This window comes from Podarcis melisellensis (genome assembly GCF_964234715.1).
Source record: "Podarcis melisellensis genome assembly, chromosome: Z".
NCBI lineage: Eukaryota > Metazoa > Chordata > Lepidosauria > Squamata > Lacertidae > Podarcis > Podarcis melisellensis.
This window is the reverse complement of record NC_138547.1, coordinates 16712192-16728156: the sequence shown is the minus strand read 5'-3', so window position 1 is coordinate 16728156 and position 15965 is coordinate 16712192. Positions and strand designations below refer to the sequence as shown.

The 15965-nt window shown below is 47.2% G+C and overlaps 1 protein-coding gene and 1 long non-coding RNA gene across 6 annotated transcripts; one reads left to right on the top strand and one right to left on the bottom strand.

Moving 5' to 3' along the window:
- Positions 1 to 2193: 2193 nt before the first annotated feature.
- On the bottom strand, positions 2194 to 3937 carry LOC309361634. The gene is made up of 3 exons (XR_014164575.1): positions 3734 to 3937; positions 2443 to 2551; positions 2194 to 2300 (listed from the first exon to the last, which is right to left on the bottom strand). It is a non-coding gene; the product is annotated as an uncharacterized lncRNA (long non-coding RNA).
- An 825-nt stretch (positions 3938 to 4762) lies between these two features.
- Positions 4763 to 15184, top strand: ASB6 (ankyrin repeat and SOCS box containing 6). 5 transcript variants are annotated; one of them, XM_081897896.1, is made up of 8 exons: positions 4866 to 4884; positions 5239 to 5315; positions 8842 to 9015; positions 9586 to 9767; positions 11539 to 11645; positions 12840 to 12948; positions 13111 to 13197; positions 14043 to 15184. In XM_081897896.1, exons 3-8 carry the CDS (start codon positions 8885 to 8887, stop codon positions 14720 to 14722), a joined length of 1296 nt encoding a protein of 431 aa, XP_081754022.1. In that variant the 5' UTR covers positions 4866 to 4884; positions 5239 to 5315; positions 8842 to 8884; the 3' UTR covers positions 14723 to 15184. The 5 variants fall into 5 exon arrangements, with proteins under 5 accessions (XP_081754021.1, XP_081754022.1, XP_081754024.1 ...); XM_081897895.1 differs by lacking the exon at positions 5239 to 5315 and having other exon boundaries at positions 4763 to 4884; XM_081897898.1 differs by lacking the exons at positions 4866 to 4884; positions 5239 to 5315 and adding an exon at positions 4919 to 4941.
- The last annotated feature ends 781 nt before the right edge of the window (positions 15185 to 15965 follow it).

The following is a 15965-nucleotide window of genomic DNA, read 5'->3' as shown; positions in this document are numbered from 1 at the left end:
GGGAACCAAAGAAACTGTCTTGTACAAAGGCATTCTGCTGGCCCATCTAGCTCAATACTGCCTACAGGTGTCAGCAAACTTCTTCAGCAGGGGGCCGGTCCATTCTCCCTCAGACCTTGGGGGGGGGCTGACTATATTTTGGAAAAGAAGAAAAAAGAACGAATTCCTATGCCCCACAAATAACCCAGAGATGCATTTTAAATAAAAACACACATTCTACTCATGTAAAAACACCAGGCAGGCCCCACAAACAACCCAGAGGTGCATTTTAAATAAAAGGACACATTCTACTCATGCTGATTCCCGGACCGTCTGCGGGCTGGATTTAGAAGGCGACTGGGCCGGATCCAGCCCCCGGGCCTTAGTTTGCCTACCCATGGCCCACACAGACTGACAGCTGCTCTCTAGAGTTGCAGACAAGGGGTCTGTCTCAGCCTTTAAGGTTGGAAATTGAAACTGGAAGCTTCTGCAAGCAAAGTAGATGCTCTACCCACTAAACTACATCCCGCCAATAAATAAAGCAAATGTCTAGTCTCCACTAAGGATTGAATTAAATCACTCTATCTAAGCTCAGCATTGCTGACACTGACAGGCAGCAGGGTTTCAGAATCCAGCCATGGAGCTAAAGCCTGCATGCATTTAATGTTTGTAAAGAGCGGATTAAAAATAATTATTCCAGTTCAACTGAGTCTATAGATGTACAGTGGTACCTCGGGTTAAGAACTTAATTCGTTCCGGAGGTCCGTTCTTAACCTGAAACTGTTCTTAACCTGAAGCACCACTTTAGCTAATGGGTCCTCCTGCTGCTGCTGCTGCTGCGCCACCGGAGCCCGATTTCTGTTCCCATCCTGAAGCAAAGTTCTTAACCCGAGGTACTATTTCTGGATTAGAGGAGTCTGTAACCTGAAGCGTCTGTAACCTGAAGTACCACTGTATTTTAAGTTGAGAATATATTGCGGCAATGCATGATTATTCATATTTCTTTCAATAACCTAAAATAAAGAATAGTGTTCTTAAATACAAATACTGGTATACAGTGGTACCTCAGATTACATACATTTCAAGTTACATACACTTCTGGTTAGACTCCGCTAACCCAGAAATAATACCTCGGGTTAAGAACTTTGCTTCAGGATGAGAAAAGGATCTAGGAGTCTTGGTTGACCACAAACTTGACATGAGCCAACAGTGTGACGCGGCAGCTAAAAAAGCCAATGCAATTCTGGGCTGCATCAATAGGAGTATAGCATCTAGATCAAGGGAAGTAATAGTGCCACTGTATTCTGCTCTGGTCAGACCTCACCTGGAGTACTGTGTCCAGTTCTGGGCACCACAGTTCAAGAAGGACACTGACAAACTGGAGTGTCCAGAGGAGGGCAGAGGAGGGCAACCAAAATGGTCAAAGGCCTGGAAACGATGCCTTATGAGGAACGGCTAAGGGAGCTGGGCATGTTTAGCCTGGAGAAGAGGAGGTTAAGGGGTGATGTGATAGCCATGTTCAAATATATAAAAGGATGTCGCATAGAGGAGGGAGAAAGGTTGTTTTCTGCTGCTCCAGAGAAGCGGACACGGAGCAATGGATCCAAACTACAAGAAAGAAGATTTCACCTAAACATTAGGAAGAACTTCCTGACAGTAAGAGCTGTTCGACAGTGGAATTTGCTGCCAAGGAGTGTGGGGGAGTCTCCTTCTTTGGAGGTCTTTAAGCAGAGGCTTGACAACCATATGTCAGGAGTGCTCTGATGCTGTTTCCTGCTTGGCAGGGGGTGGGACTCGATGGCCCTTGTGGTCTCTTCCAACTCTATGATTCTATGAGAACAGAAATTGCGCCATAGCAGCATGGCAGCAGCAGGAGGCCCCATTAGCTAAAGTGGTGCTTCAGGTTAAGAACACTTTCAGGTTAAGAATGGACCTCCGGAACAAATTAAGTACATAACCAGAGGTACCACTGTATCTTGTTTGCCTAAGTAATCTATATAGATCATGTATCTTGTAACAATAAATTTGGATTAATCAGTAATTGTACTTTTATCATTCCAGCCCACCCAGGCAGATCGTTTTAGGGAGAATGCTGTGTTCTGGCAAGAGGGTGCCAGCCTTGATCCCTGGTTCACATTCCTGCTCTGAGACCACTGATAGTTTTGCACTGGATCTGGACCCCTGGAAAAGGAAGCAGCAGGGCTTGGTGGTGCCGGTGGGTGGAGGAAGCTCACCTCCTTCCAACAAAAGGCGAATGTTTTCCGTATTGTGGATCTGAACCCCATCACTGCTGGCTAGTGCATGCAGTAGAGCAGTCTTTCCTGGGGAAGGAGGGGAAAAGAGCATAAGAATGTGAGAGGAGCCTGTATGGGGCCTGTCAAGCCCAGCCTCCTGTTCTCAAGAGTGACCAACCAAGGAGGAAAAGGGGGAAAGGCCAAGCCCAGGAGGATGGAGGCAACTGACCATGTTTATCAGCTGCATTGACATCGGCTCCAAGTTCCAAAAGTCTCTTTAGGCAAGGGAGGCGTTCTGGCTCTTCGCTAGCCAGATCCAAGGGGCTGCTTTCATGAACCTAAGGAGGAATGGCATAGAGGAAACATAACTGGCTGCTTTTATTGATGCCTTTACTGCAGCAGCGATGAATGGAATTTCTCCTAGTTTGAGGGCTGCAGTCCCTCTTCTGCAGAAAGCAGCTGGCACAGTGGATGTGAATTTCCCCTCTGCGTATATGGTCAGCTGGTTTCTACACGCACTCGGACACCTGTGTCCTTCAACCAGGCGAGCAAGAGTCATGAGCAGAGTTGAAGGATTTGTTTCCATCCAGGCAACACTCAAGGACGAAATCTGGGACCCTGCACCCTGCCTTGACTCTGCTTTCTTGACCAACTATATCTTATCTTATCCTATTTTTCATACAAGTTCTTTGGCCTAGAAAGGGGATGGGGAGAAAGTCAACTTACAGCCTTGTGGCAACTTTTGAAAGCTAACTTTTTAAAAGAGCATAAGGTTTTAATCCCTACATGCACACTGCATCCTATGAACAGAGAAGCAAAATTTGGGATGGGTATTTTGGATCAGGATCTCAATGGTTCCATATTATTGCTCTATTCCTCCCCACCCCAGCCCCGGCCTGCAATGTTGTTATCAATCTCCCTCTCCCTTTGTTAGTGCATCTGCTCCTTTCACTATACAGGTGGTGGCCATTTTGGGTGGGGGGTTGTATTCCTGTCCCCTCTATGCGTTGGCAGAGCCCCAGCCCTGTTTTGAGGCCCCTTCTGGGTCGGCAGTGACAAGCGTGATCATGTGCCAATCAGACATGCGTAAAATGGTCGCTGCCTGTATGGTTCCTGTCATACACCAAAGATGCGCCTCTTTTCTCTGCCCTGACACTCAAGATGCAAGAATAAAGTGGGTCCTAAACAGATGCAATCGTAATTGATCTCAACCAATTTTTTTAATGCTTGCGTTTTAAATAGCTTACGATTAGGCCAAATCCATGATAAGAATAATTGTCAGCATGGTGTAATGGTTAGCATGCTGCGCTAGGAGCTGGGAGTGACCAGGGTTCAAATCCCCACTCGGCCATGAAGCTAACTGGGTGTAACCTTCGGCCAGTCACTGCATCTCTTAGTCTGATCTACTTCACAGAGTTGAGAGAACCATCTGCACCACTTTGAGTTCCTTGAGTGTGTGTGTGTGTGTGTAAGGTTTGACATAAATGTTAATAATGAAAATAAAAATGGCAGCGGCTTACCCTGTCTCTCCGGTTGATGTCTGCACCTTCCTGCACCAACAGCTCTACCATGTCCGGCTTGTTCCGCATCACGGCGATGTGCAAAGATGTATAATAAGTGATTGGTTCTTTTGAAAACACAGAAACACACATTTATTTATTTATTCACCAATTTGGCACAATTTGTGAATTTGTCACACTGAAACATCCTTACCTTTCTTCCAAGGACCTCAAGGTGACCTGGTTCCCATGCCCTCACAACAATCCTACGAGGTAGGCAAGGCTGCAGGTGAGGTAGCGACTGGCCCAACCGTCACTCAAGGGACCTTCAGGTGGTTGCATGGGAAACTGGAACTCTGGTTTTCTAGTTCCACAGCTCTTATCCACTGTGCCTGACTGCCTCTCCTAGCAGGCTAACTGGCTGTTGGTTTTTAGGAAACACTGAGCCCTTGCACGTTCAGGGATGTTATTTTGATTTTCAAGGAGCTTAAGGTGGGGTACACATTTGCAAGGCTGGCACTGAAACAACTTTGGTGGGAGCTCTGATAAAACCCTATCAAGCAAGACCTAAGCAGCTGCAACTCCAGCCATAGAGCTGAAGCCTGCATGCTTTTAATGCTTGTAAAGAGTGGATTAAAAATTCCAGTTCAACTGAGTCTATAGATGTACCGCGGTACCTCGGGTTAAGTACTTAATTCGTTCTGGAGGTCTGTTCTTAACCTGAAGCACCACTTTAGCTAATGGGGCCTGCTGCTGCTGCCGCACCGCGGGAGCACGATTTCTGTTCTCATCCTGAAGCAAACTTCACAACCCAAGTAATAGTTCTGGGGTAGTGGAGTCTGAAACCTGAAGCGTATGTAACCTGAAGCATCTGTAACGAGAGGTACCACTGTACTGTACAGTATCTTCTTTTTCGCTGGGGAAGTCTGCCCCCTGGTGGCCGCTTGATCCGGCAGTGGTTTAAACCAAAACCTCCAGCCTGCAGAGGGCACTTAGATTAAAAGATTCGTGAAACTGTGGGGAGAGCGAGAGCGAGCGAGCGAGCAACCAAAAGAGAGAGAGAGAGAGAGAGAGAGAGAGAGCTACAGCTGTTGGCTGCAAACTGTATAAAAGTGCAACTCAAGAGCTCGGCATCCTTCCGTTTCCTGCTAAGCCGGAGGCACGCCGTGCAGGTACGAGACGTGGGACCAATAGGACGGGATGGGAGTTGGGAATTTGCGGAGAGGAAGGTGGTTCAAATAAACGTTTTAATGGGCTAACTTGATACAGGGGTTTTGTTTTTGCTGGTTTTAGCAAAAAGGCTTTATTTATTAAGTTACTTGAAAATACAGAATTTAAAAATCTTGCTAATCGTTAAACTGTAAAGCTCTTTAAAAAAAATTAAATTGCAAACTAGGGTTGTCGGAATTGCAGGCTGGGGGTTTCGGACGCGCAAAGGGATTCTTCCGGCATGGTGTGTGGCGGGGAGAGAAGGCTGCTCTGGTTATCCATACTGAACGTAGTAATAATTTGGTTCCATTTTACAGAGCACTTCAAGCTAGTTCAGACGCTTGGTTCGAGAAAGCTCCCCTGCCCGTGAAATCGTTCCTAACAGCCTTGTGAGGTGGGCTCGTTCCCATGTTTGTAGCGACTGGTTTTGGAAGCAGGGTTTTGGAAGCAGGTGGCAATTTACTGAGATGCTGACTTTTGTTTGATAATTTGTATTTTGCTGCGTATGAACCTTACTTTGTCTGCGTCAATTTTCTTGCCCATGCTGGCGGTGCGGGGAGGGGGACAGGGGATTCACGTATTTCTATGGGGAAAAGAGAAATGTCATAAATTCATGTGGTGATGATGACAAAGCACTTGAAAATAAATATTAGCTTGGCAGGTTCAAACTTTTTAGCTTTGTTTACTAAGTGCAAGAAAAATAAGCAGGCTAAATTGGATAGCTCATTAGTCCCGGGATGGAGAATCGTTCGTCAGCCCTCGCAGTCGTGGCAAGGGCTAGGAATGTTTGGAGTTGGAGTTCAGCAACATTCAGGGGTAGGGGGCACAGCGTTCTCCACACCTGCTCTTGGTCATTAGAATATTTGCCCCATTCAAAATTTTACCCCAGGTAGTTAGCATTAATTGCAGTTGTCATTGGTTTTTTTACTGGAAGTGAAAAACGAAGTAAAATGCCTTTGCTTGGGGAAACCCCCTTTTTTTTTTTGTCAGAAGGGTAGCTTTTCCCTTTAAACCTTTCCCACGGACTTCCTTTTAGCCAGATTCATGGAGTTAACAAGCTACAGTACAGCTGTAGTGGTAATTTGGGGGCAGTGGTAGTTTGGCGGGCCAAACATTCAAAGAAAGAAAGACTCTTGGGATGGTGCAGCATTCCCTACTTTTAAAAAAAGATTTCCATGAGTGCTCCTGTACCATTTACAGGGCAGTGATTTCCTTGACAGAAATGAAAACGTCAGAACTTTGAAAATAATCGTGTTATGTGGACATAGACAAGACTAGAGTGAGGCAGCGCCCCTTCACTAGCAGCAGCACCTGTCACAGAAGCTGTGACTTTGCAAAGTGGAAGAAAAAGGTTCAACCCCAGTGCGAGCAGTGTGGTGTAGTGGTTAGTGTCTGTAGGACTAGGGAGACCCAGGTTTAAATCCCCGCTTAGCCATGATGTTCACTGGGTGTTACTGTCCTATACATGCCTAAACTTAAGTCCCACTGTGCTCTCTGTACAACCTGTTTTGCTGTGGCTGGTTGCAACCTTCCAAATGCCACAAACTGCAAAAAGAACCAAATAAATTCTCTACAAAAAAATAATAGAAAGTGCTGTGGCATTCGGGGTGGGGAATAGCCATTCTGTTTTTGTGCCTGTAACCCAAGTTCTAGGAGCCATGTGGCAAATAGCTTTTCTATCCTACAGTGGACCCGCTGCCAATCAGTTTTGGCCAGGCATAGGCAACTTTCGGCCCTCCAGATGTTTTGGCCTACAACTCCCATGATCCCTAGCTAACAGGACCAGTGGTCAGGGCTGACGGGAATTGTAGTCCAAAACACCTAGAGGGCCGAAGGTTGCCTATGCCTGGTTTTGGCCATACTGAGCTAGGTGTCGTTTCTTTGAGCATTGTGTAGGATCATTGAGTGGCATGGAGCCCTTGCAACTTGCCTCATGATAGATTTTAAAAAATGTGGTAGATTAAAAAAAAAGTTTCTTTGGGTGTGTGGATCTGAAATGCAGACCCACCCTGCCCCTGGAAAGAAAAGTCACAGGTGGCCTTCTTGATAAGGAGAGGGTCTCTTTAGCTTTTGAGTGCTGTGAGATCACTCCTCTTGCTGTGGATTAATTTCGTAGCATCATAGGCACAGTTAACTGTTGCAGCTTCCCCTGCTCATAGTTGTGAAGAATATTCTTATGTTATGAATGGCCCTACAGCTCTGATTCTATATCAACAAGGCAATGGCAGTTGCAATGGAGAGTTCTTATCTAGGAAGGGAGGGGCAAGGAAACTCTAGACCTGTTGGGTTTAATGACTGTGCTACTCCACGTAAAGACATGCATTTAAAGGATGGGGGTAACCTTCCACTTGCCACTCTTCCCAAGGCAGGAATGTCATGTCTTGAGCTACTAGTCTCCTGGGTGGACTGGCCCCAGTTCCATCCTGTAGCTACTGGTCCTAGCAAGCTGAGAGCAGGAACCTGGCAAGACATCAAGTTGTTTTGTTGCTATGGCATCTTAATGATGGGCCCTGGCAAAGGCTGCCTCCTTAATCTCTGACAGCCTTTCAAAATGTTCCCTCTAATGACTAGCCCTGAAAGGCGTACAGCTGGCCCAGGGGCCCATGTTTACCACAAGTCATTGGCGGCTTGTTTGCTACTTGGCAAGGGTGTCATGCAGTCCTTACCTTAGGTGAGTAGTCAGAGTTGGTAATTACAAGGCTGGGGTTGGTCTAGGTCTCTTAGCTCTGTGTGCGCGTGTGTGACCAAACAGAAACACAACTGGTACAGCTTCCCTTTCTCTTAACTGCACCTGGTGACTTTCTGTCTAGCGCATCCAGAGTTTCCCCTTTTCAAATGCACTATACTAATGGCAATTTACCCCCAAAGGTTTAAAACTGGCTTAAACAGGTCCTACTTTGACATGTGGAAAAAAGGCAAGTTCCCTTTACAGTTTGTGACCAAGGTCACAGCATTCCTCTCTCACACTTTTAAGATGGTGCTTTTTCAAAAGCAGGAGTAGGGAATGTTAGGCCTGGGGCAGTGGGGGGGGGTACAGATCTGGCCCTTGAGGCCTCCCTGTGTGGCCCTTGGGACTTCCTCCAGGCCACGCCCTCCTTGAATGATTGCGCCTGGCTGCAACACACCGACCCCATACAGACATGCCTTATGCCTCACCCTCCATGCTCTGGATGGGCTGAAACTACCATTGCTTCCCCCAGACACAGCGCCAGGAGGGCTGGGCACGTGTTCCATTAGACTCAGGCTACCTGAAGGACTCTATTCTCACATACGAACATGCCCTGGCTCAGACCTTCAGGGGAGGCCCTTCTCTTGGTCCTGCCACCCTCACAGGCAGGCTTGGTGGGGGGCACAAGAGAGGGTCTTCTCAGGGGCTTCTCTCAGACTTTGGAACTCCCTCCCGGGAGAAGCCAGACTGGCTCCCTCCTCACTGTCCTTCCCACCAGTGATGAAGACCTTCCTGTTCCAACAGGTCTTTGGGAACTGATTGGGTTTTGTTTGTTTAGGAAAAGACCTTTTAAATAGTGCTGTGCTGTTTTTACTATATCAATTTCTGTATTTCAATAGATTCATTCTCATATTGTTTAAGTTCTATTATAGTTTTAATTAAAGTACTATTTTTAAATAAGTTTTAGCTTTCTGTATTTGATCTGTGTTTTAATTTGTATCGGTCGCCTTTAGTCACAATCTGGGGGAAAGGCAGGATATTATTATTATTATTATTATTATTATTATTATTATTATTATTATTTATATTTATTACTTAATAGCAGCAGCAGAAGCAAGAGAAGGGTTGAAACATTGCTATCCTACTTAAATGTTTAACCTGTACTGTGGGTTTGGGAAGGATGTGCTAACAAGCCCTGTAGGATATGGTTGTGAATGACAGTGATGATTATGAAGAATTTATTTTTTGGTAGGCCGAGGAAGCAGCTTTAGATTGGCTCTCAGACCGTTTCCTTAATGAATCACAGAAGGGAGTCGAGCAGAATGCCTTTTCTCCATGGCTTCCGACGGATCATCTTTGAGTACCAGCCATTAGTTGACGAGATCTTGGAATGTATGGATCCTCTGGTGCAGGACATGATGATCAGGTAACTGGGAAGCTGCTTCCCCGTCCATGTGGACAGTACTGAGCTGGGTTCTCATTCAATTCAGCCCATTCTTCAGAATTATGAGGACTAGGATCTTTGAGGGTTTTCTACAATCAAGCGATATATGGAAATGCACCAACGGAATCCTACCTTTCAGGGAAAGGGCCATGGTTAAGGGTAGAGCACCTTATGTGCATACAGAAGGCCCAGGTTCAGCCCCTAATGGCATCTCCAAGTTGGCACTTATAATATCCCCTGCCTGAAACCCTGCAGGGCTGTTGCTGCTGTCTGTCAGTGCATACAGTATTGAGCTAGATGGACCTGGTGGTCTAATGTAAAGGGGGGGCAGGGAAATCACATTAGTTTCTCCTACCCACTCTGGCCCTGCCCACCGCTGGCATGTGGCCCCCAGAATGTGGCCCAGAAGGACATGTCTTCTCACTGGCACACAGCTCTTCCCTCTGAGCTGACTTCTGATTGGCTCTTAATCGTTACCAAACCACCACCGCAGAACTTTGCCCTCCTCCTATGGTCATTGTGGTGTTTTATTTGCCTTGTTTTCTTGTGAAGCCCCAGCGCTGTGGTAGATGACGACAGGCGGATTGCGGCCCTTAACAACCTGCTGGAGAGGAACGCCAACTCCGTTTACTACCAAGAGGGTGTGAGCTATTCACTGCTGAAGATGGCGGAATATGGGGTAGTCCCAGCTGCAGAAGCCCTCCTGCGTGGTGGGGCGGACGTCACCTTTGAAGGTTGGAGGGGAACCTGGTTAATGCTTCCGGTCTTGCATATATTTTAAAATTACAGAAATCATTGGGATAACTATTTATGGAAGCTGTATTTTTATATACAGTTTTTTCATGATTCCTCTCCCCCCTCCCCCCCCAAAAATGTTTCCTTTCTGGTTAGGAGCGACCTGTTTTGGTTCTTTGTTTCTGCTGAGAATTGCAACGCCCCGTTTTATGTGACGCCATTTTAATTCAATACAAGCGACCCCCGTTTTTGCATGTGTTCCAAGAACATGTGGCCATGCACGTGTGTGGGACATTTTCAGAACCGGAACAGGGCAGAGTGGGGGGAAGGCGGGGTGGGACTGAGGGGCTTATGCGAGTGACGATCCAGAACGCAACCTGCATGCAAATAGGACATTGCCTGTATTAAAGGCAAAAAAGGCTATTCCACCGGTGTGGTGTAGTGGTTAAGAGCGATGGACTTGTTATCTGGTGAACCGGGTTCACGTCTCCGCTCCTCCACATGCAGCTGCTGGGTGACCTTGGGCTAGTCACACTTCTCTGAAGTCTCTCAGCCCCACTCACCTCACAGAGTGTTTGTTGTGGGGGAGGAAGGGAAAGGAGAATGTTAGCCGCTTTGAGACTCCTTCAGGGATATCAAATCCAAACTCTTCTTCTTCACCTGGCCTGATAATCCATTTTGAGACCCAGATGAGGAAGCCAAAAGTGGGTATAATTTTTCAGTTCAGTAGTAGTTGCACCCCAGATGTCCATTCGGCTCCACCTGCCTAAGTCGCTCTTTTCTACTGTCAGGTGCTGCTAGGCTCACCTCTCTGCCATCAGGTTCCGTCTTCCTTTTCCCCAAGCCCCACCCCTTGTCTCCTAAGCCCCTCCCCATGAGCTTCAGTGTTCTAAAGCTCTGGCCGCTGCAGGCTCAGGTGCCCATGGGTGTGTGATGTCACACAGAAGTTCCTTCATAGGCTGTCTCGCTAACAACATGACCGCCTCCCAGCAAGGCCGGTTAGACAGTTGGGCCAGGAAGGAGGGCCTTTGACTGCTGGGAGCCATGAGGAGGAAATGGGTAGGGGGATGTTTCCTGGCCTGCTGGCTCCCGTATTACGGGCCTGATGTGAACACCGGTAAGCATCTTTCTCTTACCCCAGTGCTGACGACAGCCTTGTTGTGTGGGCAGACAGTCCCCATATCCAAAGGACCAATGATCAGGAGTCTTTACTAGGCAATGCAGCAGGGTGGTGCAAGGGTTAGGATGTCAGACTACAGGACCTGGGAGACCAGGGTTCAAATCATGCACACAGCCACATGAAGCTGTCTGGACGCAACCATTGGGGCCAGTGTCATTGATTCTCAGCCTAAGCCTACTTCGCAGGGTGGTTGTGAAGATGGAACAGGGAAGGGAGAGAACCCCACCTTAAGCTCCTTGAAAATCAGAACAACAACCCTGAACGTGCAAGGGCTCAGTGTTTCCTAAAAACCAACAGCCAGTTAGCCTGCTAGGAGAGGCAGTCAGGCACAGTGGATAAGAGCTGTGGAACTAGAAAACCAGAGTTCCAGTTTCCCATGCAACCACCTGAAGGTCCCTTGAGCGACAGTTGGGCCAGTCGCTACCTCACCTGCAGCCTTGCCTACCTCGTAGGATTGTTGTGAGGGCATGGGAACCAGGTCACCTTGAGGTCCTTGGAAGAAAGGTAAGGATGTTTCAGTGTGACAAATTCACAAATTGTGCCAAATTGGTGAATAAATAAATAAATGTGTGTTTCTGTGTTTTCAAAAGATCCAATCACTTATTATACATCTTTGCACATCGCCGTGATGCGGAACAAGCCGGACATGGTAGAGCTGTTGGTGCAGGAAGGTGCAGACATCAACCGGAGAGACAGGGTAAGCCGCTGCCATTTTTATTTTCATTATTAACATTTATGTCAAACCTTACACACACACACACACACACACACACACACTCAAGGAACTCAAAGTGGTGCAGATGGTTCTCTCAACTCTGTGAAGTAGATCAGACTAAGAGATGCAGTGACTGGCCGAAGGTTACACCCAGTTAGCTTCATGGCCGAGTGGGGATTTGAACCCTGGTCACTCCCAGATCCTAGCACAGCATGCTAACCATTACACCATGCTGACAATTATTCTTATCATGGATTTGGCCTAATCGTAAGCTATTTAAAACGCAAGCATTAAAAAAATTGGTTGAGATCAATTACGCATGCATCTGTTTAGGACCCACTTTATTCTTGCATCTTGAGTGTCAGGGCAGAGAAAAGAGGCGCATCTTTGGTGTATGACAGGAAGCATACAGGCAGCGACCATTTTACGCATGTCTGATTGGCACATGATCACGCTCGTTACTGCCAACCCAGAAGGGGCCTCAAAACAGGGCTGGGGCTCTGCCAACGCATAGAGGGGACAGGAACACAACCCCCCACCCAAAATGGCCACCACCTGTATAGTGAAAGGAGCAGATGCACTAACAAAGGGAGAGGGAGATTGATAACAACATTGCAGGCCGGGGATGGGGTGGGGAGGAATAGAGCAATAATATGGAACCATTGAGATCCTGATCCAAAATACCCATCCCAAATTTTGCTTCTCTGTTCATAGGATGCAGTGTGCATGTAGGGATTAAAACCTTATGCTCTTTTAAAAAGTTAGCTTTCAAAAGTTGCCACAAGGCTATAAGTTGACTTTCTCCCCATCCCCTTTCTAGGCCAAAGAACTTGTATGAAAAATAGGATAAGATAAGATATAGTTGGTCAAGAAAGCAGAGTCAAGGCAGGGTGCAGGGTCCCAGATTTCGTCCTTGAGTGTTGCCTGGATGGAAACAAATCCTTCAACTCTGCTCATGACTCTTGCTCGCCTGGTTGAAGGACACAGGTGTCCGAGTGCGTGTAGAAACCAGCTGACCATATACGCAGAGGGGAAATTCACATCCACTGTGCCAGCTGCTTTCTGCAGAAGAGGGACTGCAGCCCTCAAACTAGGAGAAATTCCATTCATCGCTGCTGCAGTAAAGGCATCAATAAAAGCAGCCAGTTATGTTTCCTCTATGCCATTCCTCCTTAGGTTCATGAAAGCAGCCCCTTGGATCTGGCTAGTGAAGAGCCAGAACGCCTCCCTTGCCTAAAGAGACTTTTGGAACTTGGAGCCGATGTCAATGCAGCTGATAAACATGGTCAGTTGCCTCCATCCTCCTGGGCTTGGCCTTCCCCCCTTTTCCTCCTTGGCTCCTGCTTCGGGTATTTGGTTGGTCACTCTTGAGAACAGGAGGCTGGGCTTGACAGGCCCCATACAGGCTCCTCTCACATTCTTATGCTCTTTTTCCCTCCTTCCCCAGGAAAGACTGCTCTACTGCATGCACTAGCCAGCAGTGACGGGGTTCAGATCCACAATACGGAAAACATTCGCCTTTTGTTGGAAGGAGGTGAGCTTCCTCCACCCACCGGCACCACCAAGCCCTGCTGCTTCCTTTTCCAGGGGTCCAGATCCAGTGCAAAACTATCAGTGGTCTCAGAGCAGGAATGTGAACAAGGGATCAAGGCTGGCACCCTCTTGCCAGAACACAGCATTCTCCCTAAAACGATCTGCCTGGGTGGGCTGGAATGATAAAAGTGCAAGCACTGAATAATCCAAATTTATTGTTACAAGATACATGATCTATATAGATAATGGATTACTTAGGCAAACAAGATATACCGGTATATGTATTTAAGAACATTATTCTTTATTTTAGGTTAATTGAAAGAAATACAAATAATCATGCATTGCCGCAATATATTCTCAACTTCAAATACAGTGGTACCCCAGGTTACAGATGCTTCAGGTTACAGACTCCTCTAACCCAGAAATAGTACCTTGGGTTAAGAACTTTGCTTCAGGATGAGAACAGAAATCGTGCAGCGGCAGCGCAGCGGCAACAGGAGGCCCCATTAGCTAAAGTGGTACTTCAGGTTAAGGACAGTTTCAAGTTAAGAACCGACCTCCAGAACGAATTAAGTTCATAACCAGAGGTACCACTGTACTTCCAGCACTATTCTAAACACGTTATTAAATGTATTTGGTATTAGTTTAGATAAGGGTTAAGATATATTTGTGATAGAGGGCCTTATATTTATTTTCTATTTCTCTTTCTTAGTTTGGCTTTTATTGTATTTTGTTGAATACTTTTAGTAAAAATTGATTGGGGAAAATAGGAAAATGGTGGTGGTGATGCCAAGGGTCACTAAAAAAAAAACATTAAACTGTTTCTTTATTGTTCCTGCCCATCAGGAGCCAATGTAAAGGCCACAACAAAAGATGGTGACAGCGTCTTCTCCTACATCATCTTCCTCCTTGGAGAGACAGTGGGAGGTGACGAAGAGGAGGTCCGGACCATCAAGCACTTCTGCTTCCAGGTCACTCAGCTGCTGATGACCCATGGGGCCAACCCTAGTGTGTGCCCAACCTACGAGTCCCTCACCCACCTGTGCCTGAAGAACTTCCGGCTCCACTTTCCCCTCCTGCGCTTCCTCCTGGAGTTTGGGGCGTCATACAACTGCACCCTCCATGGGCCCTCCTGTTGGTCGGGCTTCAGTATTATCTTTGAGCAGCTGTGCTCCCACTTGAGCGGGTCAGAGGACGACGCCTTCTCCGCCGACCTCTTTCAGAAGGCCGAGACGGTGCTGGAGCTCATGGCCTCAAGCTCCCAGACCATCAAGCTGCCCATCAACTTTGAGATCAACATCAGCCACCTCAGCGGGTTCCATGGGAAGAGGATCTCAGACCTCTTCACCAGCCTGAAGCAGCTGGAAAACTCCCCTCCTACCTTGAAGCAGCTATGCCGGGTTTCCCTGCGGCAGCATCTCAAACCCTGGCCCATCGATGAAAAAGTCAAGGCCCTCCCGCTTCCCAACTTGTTGAAAAAATATCTCCTTATAGACCCGAGCAGCTCTGCGGAGGCGGCCGTCTGACTTCAAGGGTGGACCAAGAAGACTGATCTGCCAAAGGGGGGGGGGGGTTCCAGCCTGAGGCCTTCAAGCCACACACACCAGTCAATTGTGGACACGGGTGTTGGTCACGCACAGGATGACATTTGCGGGATTGCCGCACAAGGTGTTATTGCACCATACTCATTCACACACGTGGACTGGCCTTTTGCCCTGCAATGGACGAATGCATAACACTTGGATGTTTCCAAATCTGCAGCTCAACTGCTGATTGTTCTGAAGGAGGGGCAAGTCCATTTTCTGGACCTGAGTCATGACTAAACTGAATTCTGCTCAGTGTCTGCAGAAGGTTGGAGGCCTCCATTTATCTGGAACAATATTACCTCGTGACTTTTCTAAACAGCTGTTCTGAGCAACCTGGCTTCTAACAGGGAGCGAAGCGTCCATTCCTCTGGGTCATTAAACATTTGTTCTGCACCAGCAAAATGTGCCTCTAGTGTCTTGCTTGGTTGTTTTCAAGTTGCTTTGGGTTGCCCTGGGTAACAGTGACTTCACAAATTTAATTTAAATAAAATAAAACAACAATAGGCCAAGTAGCAGGGAAAAGGGGTGGCAATAACATCTTCACAACGTCCTATGCTACTACGTTGGGTGCTGCTTTTGCAAATGGGATGTAGCTGTTTTCATACTTGTTGCCTTATTATTTAATATGTATACTGCCCTTCACCCGTAGGTCTCGGGGAGTTTCACAACATATTGCAGATCCTGTTTCTGCCCTTCAAAACAGAAGGTTCCATTCCTCATGAGTCTTTCCTATGCTAGGCCATGAGCCAAGGGCAGCCTTATCTAGTCCACATAGTGACTCAACCATTTTTGTGTGTTTTCAAAGGCAGTATGATGATGGTTGTTCTAAGCTGATACACAGCAAGGTTAAGTGTGAAGAACTTTTTTGACCCACTGGGCCAGATCCTTGATAAGTGGGAAGGCCACACACCTGTCATTCATCTGACAGAGCACAAATGAAGCAAGACTGATAGGGGAGGGGTCCACTTTACTAATGTTTCCAGAGGGGAACAAACTAGCAATGCAGCCCCCACCCCATGCCTTCCTGATGTCACCCAGCACTGGCGACTGGCTGACAGGTGGTCCTGGTTTGGGGGGGGGGGAACAGCCTTGTTCCTCAGAAACCGTGATGACCATGTGCTCACTACCAATTGGGGGGAAAATATCCATTGTTTAGAAGTACAAGATAGACATCATTTCAGGG